General features: G+C 40.5%; 1 protein-coding gene across 10 annotated transcripts in view; it reads right to left on the reverse strand.

The window, feature by feature from the left end:
- The window catches only part of NEK11 (NIMA related kinase 11), a 324,099-nt gene that overhangs the window by 271,463 nt on the left and 34,428 nt on the right, over window positions 1-18,208 (reverse strand). For all 10 annotated transcript variants that reach the window (XM_053598484.1, XM_053598492.1, XM_053598483.1 and 7 more), the window contains one exon: window positions 487-652. In XM_053598484.1, coding sequence (XP_053454459.1) covers window positions 487-652 — 166 coding nt within the window. The remainder of the gene's footprint in view (window positions 1-486; window positions 653-18,208) is intronic.

The following is an 18,208-nucleotide window of genomic DNA, read 5'->3' on the forward strand; positions in this document are numbered from 1 at the left end:
AAAAAACCAAAAAATAGCTGGGCGTTATGGCAGGCGCCTGTAGTCCCAGCTACTCAGGAGGCTGAGGCAAGAGAATCGCTTAAGCCCATGAGTTGGAGGTTGCTGTGAGCTGTGTGAGGCCACGGCACTCTACCGAGGGCAATAAAGTGAGACTCTGTCTCTACAAAAAAAAAAAAAAAAAAAAGAATTAGACTATTGTAGGAGATCTGTCTGTCCCCCACCAAAAAATTGCTGAAGCATTCTTCTGCAGCAATTCCTCCTTATAATATATTTATTTTGACTAAATTTGTTAAAGGAGGGAAAACCCTTTCTTAGAAACGTGTTTTCAATTACCTGCAAATAATCGTTTTTAGCTGTAAGATGTGAGATCTTTAAAGTTCATTCAACTTCTGGTTTGATAGTTGCCCTTTTCAGATATCTCCCTACAGAAGGCTTTTCACATGCAATAGATTTTTAAAGACTTCCAAGAGAGAAGAGGAGTCTCACCTCACAGTATTCTGTGATAATGCAGAAATTATCTTGCTCCACAAAGCTTGCATGGAACTTGACAATAGTTGGGTGGTCCAGCTTGGAGAGTAGTTGGGCTTCCAAATTGGCTTGCACAGTCTCATTTGGGTTTAGCGCTCCAACAGAGATTTCCTTCAGTACCTTTCTGCATCCGGGAAAAAAAGTTTAAATATATTTAGACACATTTAACAGATGTGAGCAGGTGGTAATTAATACCCAGATTGGGACCTACTCATAGGTCTAGTATTGTTTCCCTGGGGGCCCTGGGCCCAGGACACGGCTTCCTCAAGGCCTCTTGTCTTCCACATCTGTGCAACCTATAGTTTTGTAGAGAGCAGACATAAAGTTAACACTGAGCAATATTCTGTAATTGTCCTTCCTCTGTTTCTCTAGATCAGTGGTTCTCAACCTTCCTAACGCTGCAACCATTTCATGCAGTTCCTGTGGGTCGCAACCCAGAGGTTGAGAACTACAGCTCTAGATGTTTTGGCTTCTCTTGATCTCTCTCACAGTGTCTATTTCTTTCTCTCTCACTGTGTGTTCTGTCACTTTATCTCTTTTCCTCTGTTTATCTCTGATTTTCCATTTTTCTTTCTATTCCTATCTTGGTGTCTATCTGTCTCCCTGTATCTGCCTGCCCTTCTCTCTATATATCTACATAAATTCTTATATAAAAATATCTCTACATATTTATATATAAAATCCATCACTCTGTCTCTCCATATCTGTCCTACTATCTCTATTTCTTTCCTTCTTTATCTCTCTCTGCCTCTGCATGTGTACATGTGTATTTTTATGTATTGACACACATGCATGCATTTCTCTCACTCTGTCAGCTCTAAAATTTTCTACTTATATCAGTTTAAAATCAATAGGACTAAAACCTATTTTTTCCTTAAAACTAACCAGGGCATATCATACTTTATTACTACCAATATTTAGTAGAAAAAAAAATTAACAATGAAGAGGTATTTAGCATCTCTCGTATCTATGAATGGAAGGACTCACTAAATCCCAAAATCTTTAATTTAAAAAGTCTGAGAACTCAATGAGGAGTGAACCAAAACATTATCTCTTCTTATCTTTAAAAAAAAAAAGTCTGATGAATAAACCAATTACATTACTGCAGCATAAACTAGATTGCTGAGGGGAAGCACTTTAGAACTCCAATTATGCGTGCAGACAGATTCTGCTGATTATAAGTGAGCTCTGGCAGTTCATTAAGGCAACTTCTACAGGACCTGTACTAGAAAACATTTTGCAAAAATGTTCTTTAAGAGTTATTACTGATGCATATCAATACAAAGTGTATTTACAATGGAAACTCTTAATCAAATGCCCGTTAGCCATTCTTCTCTAGTCCTTTCTAACAGATGCTGACAGATGCCCCTGACGTAAGGAATGCCCAGGGCTAATAGACTCTCTCTGGCACACATGTCAACTTCTGCCCTTTTGGTTGAGATGGCTTACCCAAGTCATTGGGTTTATTCCCAAGCCTCTTTATGCCAGTTGTGCTTATTATTGTACATTTCTGACTTAAATATAACATAAATGGGTGAAGGGTTAGTGTGAGAGTTATCTTTGCTGGGAAAACTAAGTCAAATGCTCACAAAAAACTGGATAATGAGAAGTTGTATTTTTTAAAAAGTTGTCCAATAAATGACAAAAGAGATGTAAAAAGTTGGCTAAAAATGTAAACTCCAGCATTCTGAATTCAGATTACTAATTCTCATTACACTTTAAAAAAGATAAGCCTGAAAAACTTGATGTATTATGGGCATAGTTTACACAAGAAAGATGACAGGACCTCTAACCAAGGGGCATTAGATATTGGCTATTCATCCAACAATTGGAGAAAACTGTACAATAGTATGTTTTAAGTTGAAGTAAAAATTTTTTTGGCTGGGGCTGGGTTTGAACCCACCACCTCTGGCATATGGAACTGGCGCCCTACTCCTTTGAGCCACAGGTGCCACCTGAAGTAAATGTTTTAATTAATGTAATTTTATCTTAAAGTAGTTTCCTTTAAAAAGTCATTGTACTATTAACTTTTCACTAATTCAAATAAGTCTTTCCCTCTAGTTGCTTTACTATGGAAGAACAGGAACTTCCTCAGGCAGTAGCATAGATGGAGCTTGTCTCTCGTTTCATATTCAGGGCCTAGAACTTTTGATGTTGCAGTCATCATACCATTATGCAGAATTCCCCCATCCCACTTCTCCATGGGACTGTATGCTCCCTTGAAATTGTAGCTGTAAAATCTGTCCTAGATGCCGAGAGCCTAAGTGGGAAAACTTGGAAGGTGCCCTTTCCTGACTGTGGTGCAGACATCTGACTTTTTTCCCAGACCAATAAAAACTGGGTTAAGTTTCTGTTCTCTAAAATCTCATAAGGACAACTGTCTAATCCATGATGACCGTTACTGGGAAGTCACTTTTCCTACAAATTGAGTCTTTTAACCATGTTCTCCATGGTCTTGCTATTCTCAACTCATCCCACTCCCAAAAGACAACCAGCAGCAGGCATTGGTTCACCAAGAGCAGCAGGCATTGGTTCACCAAGAGCAGCAGGCATTGGTCCACCAAGAGCAGCTCAATTGCATAAGAGAGGGCGGCTCCACAGAGGCAATGAGCTCCTGCTATGGCTCTGCCATTTACAGGAGATTTAAATGAGACCAGATTTAGAAAGTTGGAACATTTGGTACCATTCCCCCCAGCAGAGGCTTTCACATAGGTTTTGTTAGATGTGGAACACTCTATTAGAGCCCTACTTAATAATTAAGTGGATTCTAGAGAAATCCTTGTTTGGTAATATACTCTATAGAAAGACTGTTCTATCAGGAATTTGGTTAAAAATGACCTAACATTATTAGGAGTGGCATCTTAGACTATTACTTTACCCAAAGAAGCTTGAAAGGATACAGGTGGCTGTGTTTTTCTGTAATTTCTGAAGATTACAAAGCAGCAGGCAAAGCTCAATGACATCTTCATAGAACGTTTTAAGTAATTTACTGTGCCCCAGCTAACATGCAGTTGTAAAAGTCACAGTGGTAAGCATGACAGTATAAAGCCTTACACAAACTTGCAACATTCTCTTGCTGAGAAGGAACAAATGCTACAAAAGCTTCAAGATACTTAATTTTTTCCTTGTAAACATCAAATATTGTGCAGCAGAGCATGAGATTTTACATATAGTTACATGAGCCCTGTCTGGCAGCCCGATGATAAAGCATAAAATCTCATTTGCCCAATAAATGTCAAAAGAGATGTAAAAAGTTTACATTTAGCAAAGATAGCTATTAAGACAGATGATACCTATTATAATCACCCCTAGCTGATGCAAAGACATTCTACCTTCCCTGCCTAAGATTGTGTCACTGAACTGATAGAAGAAACGTTCATTGCATATCACTTACCAGGAGATCCATATCAGCCAAAGACAGCATGGAAACTCACCAAGTCAAGGACAGCTTGTCACTTGCTCAGTGCCTCTCAGCCTGTCACTCCTAAATAACATGACAGATACTTATTTTATCAGAGTCTCTTAACCGCTAGGGAGAAATTTCAACACTAGCAAAGGCAGGCATCTCTAGAGACTCACTCATTTGAAAAACTGCCTATTCTCTTTCCTGAATGGCATGCTTCTTTCTTCTTAGAATCATGAGTGAACTGACAAACTTGAAAATTTGGAAGAACTATGGCTAATTTCATTCTCTTGAAATTGGCCCACATTTTGTACAAATGTAGAAGATTTTTTTAGACACCAAGAGTTATTTTTCTTCAAATTTCCATGTATCTTTCCATGTTTTCCCTGTTCAACCAGTAGCATACAGTGCCTCAGTAAAAAAAGATGACATCACTACAGAGTAGGAGTCAAATCTCTGGCTTTCTGTTTCCAAAGAAGAGATCAAGGCTAAAAAGAAAGGAGCTAGAGGAAAATTTGACGAATGGATGAACATTCTTCCTGCCCCGAGGTAAGAAAATTAGGAACTATTGAGATCTTGAAAATAGTTGCTGCGCTATAGGCCAGGTCAAGAGAGGGGCTAGAAAAAGAACTCCAACATAGGTAGCAGGGCCTTAGAATAGGAGACTTGCTTTTTTTCTGAAGTAGGGCATAGAAAATTGCAGAACTGGGAGGCGGAGACAAGATGACTGACTGAAGCCAGCTTTCCACAGAAGCTCCCGTCCAGAAGGAGAATTCAAGGACAGAAATTTCACAAGTAACTTGGTGGATTAGAGCTGCACCACGAGAGAAGGTTGAAGAACACACATCAACACTGCTGAGGCAAGCTGCAACCCCAAGGATACAAACAAAAGGTACGAAATCCATCACCAAGCGGACAGGAGTCCCCTCCCTGTGAGAACAGTTCGCAGTGCCCCACAAACAAAAAAGAAGAGTTCAAAGGTCCTCCCACTATACTCTATGGGACAGAGCTTCTGAAAACTGGACCTACCTCTCCTACTAAGGTGCCATGGCCTTCTCCTGCCAGGCATAAAACTGTATAAAACTGTATATATTCTCTACCTACAATTCTGAGCTCCCAGCACTCCCCTCGACTCTCACTCTGAGGTCTGGAGGCCTGTTCCCCAGGACTCCAGATTCTTGGGTGATTTATTGAGGGGTATGGACAGGGCGTAGACTGCAGCTGGTCAGTGTTGATTCTGCGGCATGGGAGTGAGGAGAGGACAGTCGGCCGAGAGGGAACCACACTGGAGCGACAGTGCCCCGAGGCGCAGAACAGCAGCTGTTTTTTGGCAACAATAGGGCTCACTCCGGGATATTCCGAAGCCACAGCCCCTGTCTCCCTGGGCAACCAGAGGAGGCCGGACATCTACTCAGGTGGCAACCACCACGGAACAGATCTGGGACGGAAACGCAGGCCCTGTGAGTAAAGGGTTTGCCTGAAGCAGTACCAGCCTGGGTGGAGCGCGGAGACTAGAAATGCACGTGCAGAGCTGGGAAGTTCCCAGGGTGGGGCTGACCCAGAGGACCGCTTTACTGAGTCTAAGATGCACCCGGCCCTCAGTGGATAGTCAGCCTATAGACAAAGGAAGACAGGTGGCTAGAACTGACAGCTAACTGAATACAAACCTGCAGAAGCAAAGACAGGGCCTGAGGCGCAGGATCTAGGAACTCAAAACAGCTTCTCTTCTGCAGGGGAATTTACCAGGGACAGAAACAAATTCCCACAAAGTTGTTCTGGTCTGTTCTGTCAGTAACATCAATCAGGGGCAGGGCTGGAACTGAGTGAATACCCCCCATGTCCATCAAGTGCCCGAGGTTGTCTGCCCTCACATTCCCCTGCTAGATAGAGGCAGAGTGCAGCAGCCTGGCCAAACAAAAATAGATTTTCTTGTGATTCGGGCAGGTGGAAACACCTGGAGTATCTGCTCACTACAGGCAACTGGGTCACAGCCCTGCAGGGCTATCAGTGACTGGATGTGGCAGAGGTGCCCTGCAGGGCTATCAGTGACTGGGTGTGACAGAGGTGCAAGGTGGGGAAGGAGGCATCAACCTTCCCAGACTGATCTATTTGCTGGGTGGGTCCTACTGACTCCACGGAGCACCGGAGCAAGCCATATCTGAGTAGTCACCAGACCCCCGTGATCCAGTTGCCAGAGACCTTTTAAACTCTCCCACCTGAGACAGGTGCTGACTGAGACAATTGATTTGGACTATTTGAACTGAGCCAATCACCCAAGGACTATTCAGGTGGTGCCCTGAGTGTGGGGTTGTAGGAAGGTTTGATTTTTTTTTTCCAGTTGTTGTCTGTGGGGGGCAGGGTGACATAATTGCTGGTATTTTTCCACAGCTGAGACTTCAATCCAGAGTAACTGTTTCACTAAGGTTGAACAGACGCCAGCTGAAAACAAGACACAACCACTTAGCCCCACCACAACAAACAGGTCCCCAGTTTCTCAGGCCATAGCACTGTACGGGTCCTCAACAAAGCTCCAGGGGAAAAATCAAATAGTGTAAAACAATCATGGGGCGGAATCAGCAGAAAAACTCTGGTAACATGAATAACCAGAATAGATCAACCCCCCCAAGGAAAAATATGACAGATGTAACTGAAGATCTCATTTATAAACAGCTGGCCAAGATGTCAGAAATTGTATTCAGAATTTGGATTGCAAACAAAATTAATAGAGTGGAGGAAAATTTGGAATTAAAAATTCGAGGAACAATTTAAAAGTCAGAGTTAGAAATTCAAGGAGAAATTCAAAAGTTATCTCAAGAATTTAACAAATTTAAAGACAAAACCACCAAAGATTTTGACACACTGAAGCAAGAATTTGCAGCCCTCAAAGATCTGAAAAATACAGCAGAATCCATCAGTAACAGAGTGAAGCAAGCAGAAGAAAGGATTTCTGACATTGAAGACAAAGCCTTTGAACGCTCCCAGACTCTCAAAGAGGAAGAGAAATGGAGAGCAAGAATAGATCATTCTCTCAGAGAGCACTGGGATAATTCAAAGGCTAATATCCTCCTCATTGGAATCCCTGAAAGTGATGAAGTGGCCTCGGAAGGCATAGAGGCCCTTCTCCATGAAATTATGAAAGAGAATTTTCCAGACATGCCAACAGATTCTGAAATTCAGATAGCAGACAGTTTCAGAACCCCAGCACGACTCATTCCGAATAAGACATCCCCCAGGCATATCATAATTAACTTCAGTAAAGTTAATATGAAGGAGAAAATTCTGAAAGCAGCCAGAAGTAAGAAATCCATTACCTACAAAGGTAAGAATATTAGAATGACTGCAGATCTCTCTGCTGAAACTTTTCAAGCCAGAAGAGGGTGGTCATCGACTTTTGATCTCCTAAACCAAAATAACTTTGAACCCCAGATCCTGTATCCAGCTAAACTGAGTTTCATTTATGATGGAGAAATTAAATACTTTAATGACATTCATATGTTGAAGAAATTTGCCATAACCAAACCAGCTCTTTAGGATATTCTCAGACCTATCCTCCATAATGACCAGCCCAATCCTCTACCACAAAAGTAAACTCACTCAGAAACTTTTGATCAAACTCCAACTTCCACAGTGGTGAAAGGATTAAAAATGTCCACTGGACTTTTAAAAAATTTGATATCCAAAATTTTACGAAACTTATCCATAGTCTCCATTGATGTGAACAGCTGAAACTGTCCTCTAAAGAGGCACAGGTTAGCTGACTGGATATAAAAACTCAGGCCAGATATTTGCTGCATACAAGAGTCACATCTTACCTTAAAAGATAAATATAGACTCAGGGTAAAAAGATGGTCGTCCATATTTCAGGCAAATGGTAATCAGAAAAAGCAGGTGTTGCAATTCTGTTTGTAGATACAATAGGCTTTAAACCAACAAAAGTAAGGAAGGATAAGAATGGTCACTTCATATTTGTTAAGGAATACTCAATATGATGAGATTTCAATTATTAATATCTATGCACCCAACCAGAATGCACCTTAATTTATAAGAGAAACTCTAACAGACATGAGCAACTTGATTTCCTCCAGCTCCATAATAGTCAGAGATTTCAACACTCCTTTGGCAGTGTTGGATTGATCCTCCAAGAAGAAGCTGAGCAAAGAAATTTTAGATTTAAACCTAACCATCCAACATTTGGATTTAGCAGACATCTACAGAACATTTCATCCCAACAAAACTGAATACACATACTTCTCATCAGCCCACGGAACATACTCCAAAATTGATCACATCTTAGGTCACAAGTCTAACCTCAGTAAATTTAAAGGAAAAGAAATTATTCCATGCATCTTCTTGGACCACCATGGAATAAAAGTTGAACTCAGTAACAACAGGAATCTGCATACTCATACATAAACATGGAAGTTAAATAACCTTATGCTGAATGATAGCTGGGTCAGAGATGAGATTAAGAAGGAAACTGCCAAATTTTTGGAACAAAAGTACAATGAAGACACAAATTATCAGAACCTCTGGGATACCACAAAGGCAGTCCTAAGAGGGAAATATATAGCACTGCAAGCCTTCCTCAAGAGAACAGAAAGAGAGGAAGTTAACAACTTAATGGGACATCTCAAAGCAACTGGAAAAGGAAGAACATTCCAACCCTAAACCCAGTAGAAGCAAAGAAATAACCATGACATAGGTTCTGCCAAGTCAGCCACACCCACCTGAGATTTTGATGTGGGGTTGAGCTTCGTAAAGAAACAGGGTAGCACAGGGTTTTCCCTTTGCTGATGTATGTTATCATCAGAAACACCATGGCCCTGGGGTTGGGGGCACAGGCCACTTCATGGCCTCTAGCCTGCCCTCCCCCCAGCTCTCCCACGCTGCTGTGAGCTATCTAGGTCCTGGAACAAATCCCTTTATGCCTAAGCTGGGCCCCCTGGACAATGCCTCACACGTGTATTTTCATGTGTTATCAGTACATATACGTTGGGCCAATGAAAACTAAATCTCAAAAGGTTTGAATCATTCAGATTAATTTTTTATTTTTTTTCTTAAACTCTTCAAAGGAATTTACCACAGTATTGATTTCTCCATTTATAGGAATATAGAAATGATGATGAAAACATCCTGTTTTAAAGTTATCACATATCTCTTAATATGGCATGTAACTCTAAAAAGTAAAGAGGCATGAAAAATATAACAGAGAGTAGTATTTATTCAATAAAAGTAACACATTGATTTAAAAAAATGAAAAAGCCAGGAACCTAAAGAAGCAGCTGACAAAACAGAGGTTGGTTGAGAGAATACTAAAGGCAGAATTTTATTTTATTTCTGTTGTTTTTCCTTCCCTTAGCCAATAAAAAAATATTTTTAGTGTCTGTGGACAGAGACAAGGATAAACTTATTTTATGGGCATCACCAAATACCATAGTATGCATTGGTTTTCATTTTTTAACAATCAAATCCCTGGACCCAGCTCATTTGGGGCTCAAACTATCCAATTTATCTTGTCTATTCCCCTGCACCTCTGACCACAAGCATCTAGCAGGGGCTTTGGACAGAGCAAGGGCTCAAATGGCATCATCATGGTGCAGTGCAAATGGCAAACTGCAGGTGCTCGAAAGACAGATATCAGCAAGTGAGAAGCAAATTCGGCCAAAGACCTTAAGATTGGAAACCCTACACTTTTAACATCATTGTCTATCGAGTGTCTTCTGTGTGTCAAACACCATGCCAGGCACTGCAGATACAAAGATGAAAAAGATAAGACTTCTTCCCTCCAAGAGAGCTCAGTCCCACTAGGTAAGCCAACAAATATAAAAAGAGTCAGACAACTTCATGATATATGCTATAACAGATCCTATCAAAGGGTACCTCTAACTGTTCTTTGAGGAGAGAAGAAAAAGCTAAATCTATACACTAGAGCTCCCGGACACTCACTCTGCACATGCAAACTACTTTGTAGGTGAAGAATTCTGTTTTCCCCAGATGGATCTCAAGTAGGACAAGAAATGAATTTATCATTTTTACTATTTACTCTGTACAAATCAATATCCAATAGTAGAGTGTCTGCATTTGTATTACTTGAATAGGCTATGAAAGTTAATAAGCATGTGATTATTTAAAAAAGAAAACTACTTTTTTATATACATATATATGTATTTATACTGTCCACATTTTTTTAGAGTAAACACACACACAAAATCATGGTATACATTATGGAGTGTGCAATGAAAAGGTTATAGGTAGTACTTTTTAGGAGATATGTAAAACTATTAAGTTCATAAACATCCCCTTCCTTCATTTCTTCCTTTTTCTTTCTACTCTTCTTTCCTACCCATCTATCTATTCCTCGTTATCATCCAAAAAAGCATTTAAGGCTCAGTGCCTGTAGCTCAGCGGCTAGGGTGCCAGCCACATACACTGGAGCTGGCAGGTTTGTATCCAGCCCAGGCCTGCCAAACAACAATGACAACTACAACAAAAAAATAGCCATGTGTTGTGGTGTACACCTGTAGTGCCAGCTACTGGGGTGGCTGAGACAAGAGAATCTCTTAAGCTCAAGAGTTTGAGGTTGCTGTGAGCTATGATGCCACAGCACTCTACTGAGGGTGACATAATGACACTCTGTCTCAAAAAAAAAAAAAGCATTTAAGTTTTATACAAGAAGATTTTTAAACTAAAGATGAGGAACCCTCTCTTTAAGCCAAGCTCTCTGTTTGGGTCCTCCAGAAAACAAACCCTAAGACAAGGATTTGAGTGAAAATAGTCAATATCAGAAGTGATGACAGAGTGAAGCAGACAGACAAGAAAGGCAAGGAAGTCATTCAAGGGCATATAATCAGGACAGTAACCACTGTGGGCGACTGGAGTGAATTCTGTCGAGGTACCAAGAACTAGTGTAGAACACCAACTTTGGTGTTCCCCTGCCCAAGGGGTGAGGAGTGAGGGAGCTTGGCTGGTAATCCGCCAACTCCCATTATTCACTGGCTAAGACTGTTCCCTGGGAGTATTAATTCCTCTACTCTTCTGCCTGCCAGAGCACAGGGGACCCTAATGACTGGAAAGAGCTCTCAGGCAGAATTGCAAATAATGAATAAACAAACAAACAATACATTTAATAAACAAAGAACAAAGAAACAAGAGTAGAATTATTTCAGACATTTTTGTTTGGCAAATATGCCACTCCTGGTTCCTGTTTAGATTATATTTTCATTTGTGGTGACGAGTTCCACGCAGTGTTCAATGGTGATACTATAACCAATTTTGCAAGTTGCCTTTTATTTTTAAGGAACAGAAGAAGGTAAACAGAAATTTCAAGAGTAGGAGGTTTGAAGACAAATATTGCCTGAATAAAATATATCTAATAATCATGTGAATTCTTTGATTTTTCCAATCTGTATAAATAAGAAAAATAAATAGCAAAAATAGAAATGACTTGAGGCCACATCTCAAGGCTAGAAATGGGGCTGGTGCTCACTGAAGTTCTCTGCAGAGACTTTCTGGAGTCAATGCAAGAATACAGCTTGTTTTGTAATGGACCATACCCAGCACTTCCCTTGAGGGCTACTTGTGACATTGAGAAAAGACAAAAGTCTAACTGTTCTGTTGTGCAAAGCCTGTCTTCCAGCACTTGACTACAGCCAAGCCAAAAAACATAGATTAACTGGGGACCTACAAAACCCTGCACTGTGATGGCAACTTTGGAAAAGCCCATGTATTTGTGCACTCATTACAGGCAAATTTCTTCCCCCATTTCTATGTCACAGCCTTAAAGCTACTAGGACTGTCTCATGAAAAAGTTCCTTGAGAACAAATTGCTTTCCTCTTCTTTTAGCCAAAACATGAGTGGATTCCCTTCATAGGGGACAGCTTTCTGGAACTTGTTTTTACTTGCTACTCTAAAAGTTCTCCTCACCACCAAGGATATAGTAGGGTCAATTCCAATTTCTCTCTCAAAACCAGTTATGTCTCTTCGTCTCCCTCACATCTTGAGACTAATGATCAGGAAATTCTATTTTTCTTATTTATACAGTGGGCAAAGTCATTGAATACTGTGACTTTGTTATTTTAAGAGACACTTAAAATAACAGCCTACCCCACAGTCACCCTTCCATACCCTCACCCTTGTATCCTCTGGAAAAGAAGGCTCCCCTGCCCCTCCCTGGGGTGAATCATCTAAGTCAATCATGTAATACTATTCCCTTGCCGGCAATTAGGTTAGGTATGTAATAAAATTTTGGCTTGTGCGTTGTGAGGGAAAGTTTCCTGGAGTTTTCTGGGAAATATGTTCTTTGCCAATAAAAATAGAAACATGGGAATAAACTCTTATTTAACCTGCCTCTGTGTGTTATCATCTGGATGTGACTCCTTGCACTGTGGCAGTCAACTTGGGCCATAAAGGAAACTACCCTAAGATGACAGGAAGAAACACGGAGAAGGAAATGAGAAGGCACCAAGGCCACTGATGATGTTGCTGAGCTGCTGAATTCAACTCTAGAACTGCTCTCTCCCAGACCTCTTGTTAGTGAAGTGAGTGTTTTTTATTGTTCAAGCCATTTTGATGGCCAAAGATATACTGACACTTCACTACAAGAAGGAAGAGGAGATTAGAAGCAGAGGTGAAGAAGTATTCCACTCACTTGTAAACACTTAAGGTTATAAAAACCCAAAGGATGAAGTTAGGTTTAGCTGTGTTGTACATAAAGATTAGAAGAAAGATATAAGCCCCTTGAGAATAGAAGCTATGTCATATTTACTCAGAAAGCACTTAATAAGTTTTCTAATTTAAACTGAAAAAGGTATAACGTGGCTCTTTTCTACTTAAGCATTAATATAAATCTTGAAAAAAATAATCACAAAATGAACAAAGTGAACTGTACAGAAATGAACTTACAGTGAGAAAAGTATTTTGGATATATAACTAGAAATTCTTTTATTAGTAAATATGGGAACTAACACAACATAGTATTTATTTAATTTGAAAATTTAATTCAAAATCTCATATATTAAAAATTTAACTTATTAAAAAATACCAGAATTCAAAATGATTAAAATTCCACTACTGTTCTCCTCCTTCCCTTAGGTGACAATACAGAAGTTACAATAGCAAACAGGAGGTGATCTAAAATGAGTGTCTAGGAGAAAAAGAGTGAAGTAGGGTGTATGGGTAACTCAATCAAAAAATGAAATATATATTTAAAACACTGAAATGAGAAAGATCACAAAAGAAAAATTAATTCCTAAGAGATCTGGTCTTCCCTCTCTCCTGCCAAAAAAATTTTTAAGACATACTTTAAGAAGCAGTAGTAAATATGCCTCCTCCTATGCTTCTCTGGTAACAGAAGAGAAAAATTACCAATGTAAGGAATTACTTTGTTTAACATAGCCTGAAGCCTCAAGACTTAAGAAATTAAGAACAAAGTCATTAGGTGCTAGAGGCACAAAGTTGGTCATTGATTTTAGAAGAAGGTAAAACAAAATTCCAAGATATGACTGACAGCTACTCATATCTATTCATATCGTGGCATTGTAAAAACCTCACATGTAAAAGTTTTTCCTGGCTCCTCCAGATCTAAGTCAGCCTCTCCTCTCCAATCCCATTGCATCCTGTGACCACATCAATTTACATTTTTGGTTAACACAATGAGTTCCCTTATGGGTCTGTAGACACCCTAAAGGCTACATATGGAATTTCCAGCATCTGATAGCGTCTGATGTGTTTCAATGGAACTAAGCTTGCATGTTCTCCACTTTCAAAATTCCACTTATTCCACCATAGCAACTCTCACAATATGTATTTTCATACTTGTTTCTGCCCCCAGATTGAGAACAATTATTATAATTTTGTTCATTTCTGTATCCCTAGGGTGTACCACAACTCTTGGCACTTAACAGATACTCTGTAAATATTTGGTGACTACTGAATGATCTAAATCAAGATCACTCCAAGCACTGTTGTGAATGAAGGTACCAAGAGTCACAACTCCTATGTGTGATTTTTCTCCCATATGGAAACATATCAGCTGGGCATCAATCAGAAAATGGAAGTTTACAGAAGTTTGCTTCCTCGCATATTTGCTGGAATGATTCTTAGCTGGAAGCTGAATTACCGAGGGAAGCTAACAGTAACATTAGCACATACAAAGAATGGCAAAGATATTCTAACATGATAAAAGGTTTTGCCCAAATGTTTCACAGCTCAGATAAATGATAACACTCACCATAATGACCTGGCCCAAGACAAGCACAGAGCTACTCAATTTTCTTGGTGTTGCCTCCTTATTAAAATTCTTTTCCAGTTTTGAAGGGATTCTAGGTACTTAAAGAATTCTAAAGCTGGATAAGACCCTTGGAGAGCAGAAAAATCAAAGCATGTCAACATCTCAAAGTCCTGAGACATTAAGCAATTTATCCAAGAGCATAAAGCAAGTTACAGAAAAGTCACTATTTACCTCTTAGAGAAAAGAGACCACCAGCTCTAAAGAACAGACTTTAGTCTCCAAATTTAGCAGTTTTCCCCTTTCTTCTTTTAGTAGAGAGATGTTCAATGTGTAATAACTAAGATAATCCAAATTTTTTCTAAGAACAAAAACTTCTGTTACCTACTTTCTTCCCTTCGTCAGCATTAGACAAAAAAAAAAAAAAAGAAAGAAAGAAAAGGCAAAAACAAAAACTCACCTTAGTGATTGGAATAATGGTTTTGCTTTTGAGAAGCCACTAAAAATACTAAGCGTAATCTTCATTACCATTTGAGAATTATAGAAATCTAACCAATGGTCAGGAGCATTGTCAATCATAAAGCCCCATACAAAGGAGGGAGAGAATGTTTTTTTAGGACTTACCTTTCCTAGCAAGGTAGTAAAAATCTACATTTTTGAGGTTGTCCTAGGTACCACACCCTGCAAGTGTAATTTTGTGTGTTTGAAATTACACACAAAATTTTATTAAAAGTTTATTAAAGTATTTTAAAAGTTCAACTGCACAAAACTCATTTGATTTAAATTGTTAAACAGGGAACAATCCAAGATGGCGGCCGAGTAACAGCTTCCCTGCAACAGGGCACGATGAGTCTGGGATGATAAGACTCCAGGCATCTCTGGCTGGTGGGATCTGCCTATAATCATCCCTTTGAGGATACAGGGAGTCAGCAAGGGACTTCTGGACCCCCAAGAGGAGGACAAAAACAGTAGAAAGCTGGCAAGTGGTTGCGTATGTTCGATCGACCTAATCCCGCCAGCAGCCATAAGTACAAGCAGCAGTGAGACTGCAAACTGGAAAGGCCTTACCGGTGAACTGTTTTGGTGTTTTTGGACTTGGCACTCAGTTGAACTGCCTTGGGGAGAGCTTGAACATGAGTGTGGAGAACTCTGGGCATTGTCTAGGGCCCCAGACTGAGCCACTGAGCCAGACGGAGCTAATAGTGTTCGGCTGTGGGCAGGGAGCCATTGTGAGCTGCCCCGGCAAGCTCTGCTCTCAGGCGGGATCAGAGCAAGGATCAGAGCAAGGGATCAGGCGGGAGCTAGTAACCTATTGACTGAGCAGCCTAAAGGAGGGGACTGAGCTACCTTACAGCCTTAACCCTCAGGGGCAGAGTGAGACCGGTTTTGGCACACTGGAGCCTCGGGCTGTTGCCCTGAGTAGAGTGCTGTGGTGTCACAGCTCATAGCAACCTCAAACTCCTGGGCCTGGCACCGTCCGGACCTCCATAAGAGCTGCACTGTGACCCCTGACATGCGACCAGAGTCCGCCGGGCCTCCGCATGCCCTGACCAGGAACTGCAGGAGCCGCGCAACCCTGAGTCCTCCCTCCTGTACCCTCCCTGCCTCCACACCGGCTGCTTATCTGGCCAGGGACACTGGTAGCCGTGTGCCCTCAGGAGCCCTCCCTGCCTCTGCACAGAGCCCTTCTCCTGGCCAGAGACTGCTGGAGCCTTGGGATCTCTGTGCCAAAGTCACTGGGCGCGAGGCACTCCCAGAACCGTGCGCACCACCTCCCACCCTGTTGCTGGATCTGGGTGTGTCACACTCTGGAGCTGCTTCCACAACCAGAACTCCTTGGCTGGGGCAGGCCCAGAGAAACTACACAGGGTCACTCCCAACAAAGATCCAGTAACAATAGAGTGATCCCGCTGGGGTCTAATCTTGAAGAGACAACTTCCCAACTCTGAGGATGGCCAGAGGACAAGGTGAAAAACAATCATGAGGTGAAATCAACAGAAAAACTGTGGCAATATGAATAATCAGAGTAGATCAACTCCCCCAAGGATCAATGGAGCAGACACACCACCATCCCATGCACAAACAAATAGCTGAGATGTCAGAAATCGAATTCAGAATCTGGATAGAAAATAAAATCGAATTATTCCAAGTAGTAACCCAAAAGATATCTCAAGAATTCAACGAATTCAAAGACAAAATGACCAAAGATTTTGACACATTGAGACAAGAAGTTGCAGCCCTCAAAAATCTGAGAAACACAGTAGAATCCCTCAGTAACAGAATGGAACAAGCTGAAGAAAAGATTTCTGAAATTGAAGACAAAGCTTTCAAACGCTCCCAAACTCTCAAAGAGTAAGAGAAATGGAGGGCAAAAACAGATCACTCTCTCAGAGAGCTCTGGGATAATTCAAAGAAAACCAATATTCGTCTTATAGGGATCCCCGAAAGTGGCAAAGTAGCTTCACAAGGCACAGAGTCTCTTCCCCATGAGATTATGAAGGAGAACTTTCCAGACATGCCAAGAGATTCTGAAATTCAGATAGCAGACAGTTTCAGAACTCCATAACGACTCCACCCAAATAAGACTTCCCCCAGACACATCGTAATCAATTTCACTAAAGTTAATATGAAGGAGAAAATTCTGAAAGCAGCCAGACGAAAGAAAACCATCACGCACAAGGGCAAGAATATTAGAACAACTGCATATCTCTCTGCTGGAACCTTTCAAGCTGGAAGAGTATGGTCATCGATGTTTAATCTCCTAAAACAAAATAACTTTCAACCCAGGATCCTTTACCCAGCTAAACTGAGTTTCATTTATGACAGAGAAATTAAATACTTCAATGACATTCACATGTTGAAGAAATTTGCCCTAACTAAACCAGCTCTCCAGGATATTCTCAGACCTATCCTCCATAAAGACCAGCGTAACCCTCCACCACAAAAGTAAGCCCACCCAGAAAATTTTGATCAAATTCCAACTTCCACAGTCGCAAAAGGATTAAAAATGTCCACCAGACGCTCGAAAGGCTTATCAATATTCTCAATTAATGTGAATGGTCTAAATTGTCCTCTAAAGAGGCACAGGTTAGCTGACTGGATACAAAAACTCAAGCCAGATAGCTGCTGCATACAAGAATCTCATCTTACATTAAAAGACAAATACAGACTCAAGGTGAAGGGATGGTCATCTATACTCCAGGCAAATGGAAAGCAGAAAAAAGCAGGTGTTGCAATCCTATTAGCAGACGCAATAGGCTTTAAACCAACCAAAATAAGGAAGGATGAGGATGGACACTTCATATTTGTTAAAGGTAATACTCAATATAATGAGATTTCAATTATTAATATTTATGCACCCAACCAGAATACACCTCAATTTATAAGAGAAACCCTAACAGACATGAGCAACTTGATTTCCTCCAGTTCCATAGGAGTTGGAGATTTTAACACTCCTTTAGCAGTGCTGGATAGATCCTCCAAAAAGAAGCTAAGCAAAGAAATTTTAGATTTAAACTTAATCATTCAACATCTACACATAACAGACATCTACAGAACATTTCATCCCAACAAAACTGAATGCACATTCTTCTCATCAGCCCACGGAACATACTCCAAAATCGACCACATCCCAGGCCACAGATCTAACCTCAGCAAATTTAAAAAAATAGAAATTATTCCTTGTATCTTCTCAGACCATCATGGAATAAAAGTTGAACTCAATAACAACAGGAACCTGCATACCCATACAAAAACATGGAAGCTAAACAAACTTTTGCTGAAGGATAGATGGGTTATAGACAAGATTAAGAAGGAAATCACCAAATTTTTGGAACAAAACAACAATCAAGACATGAATTACCAGAACTTCTGGGATACTGCAAAGGCAGTCCTAAGAGGAAAATTTATAGTACTGCAAGCCTTCCTCAAAAAAATGGAAAGAGAGGAAGTTAATAACTTAATGGGACATCTCCAGCAACTGGAGAAAGAAGAACACTCCAACCCCAAACCCAACAGAAGAAAAGAAATAACCAATATTGAAGCAGAATTA

The sequence above is a fragment of the Nycticebus coucang genome, chromosome 8 (assembly GCF_027406575.1).
Source record: "Nycticebus coucang isolate mNycCou1 chromosome 8, mNycCou1.pri, whole genome shotgun sequence".
Lineage (NCBI taxonomy): Eukaryota > Metazoa > Chordata > Mammalia > Primates > Lorisidae > Nycticebus > Nycticebus coucang.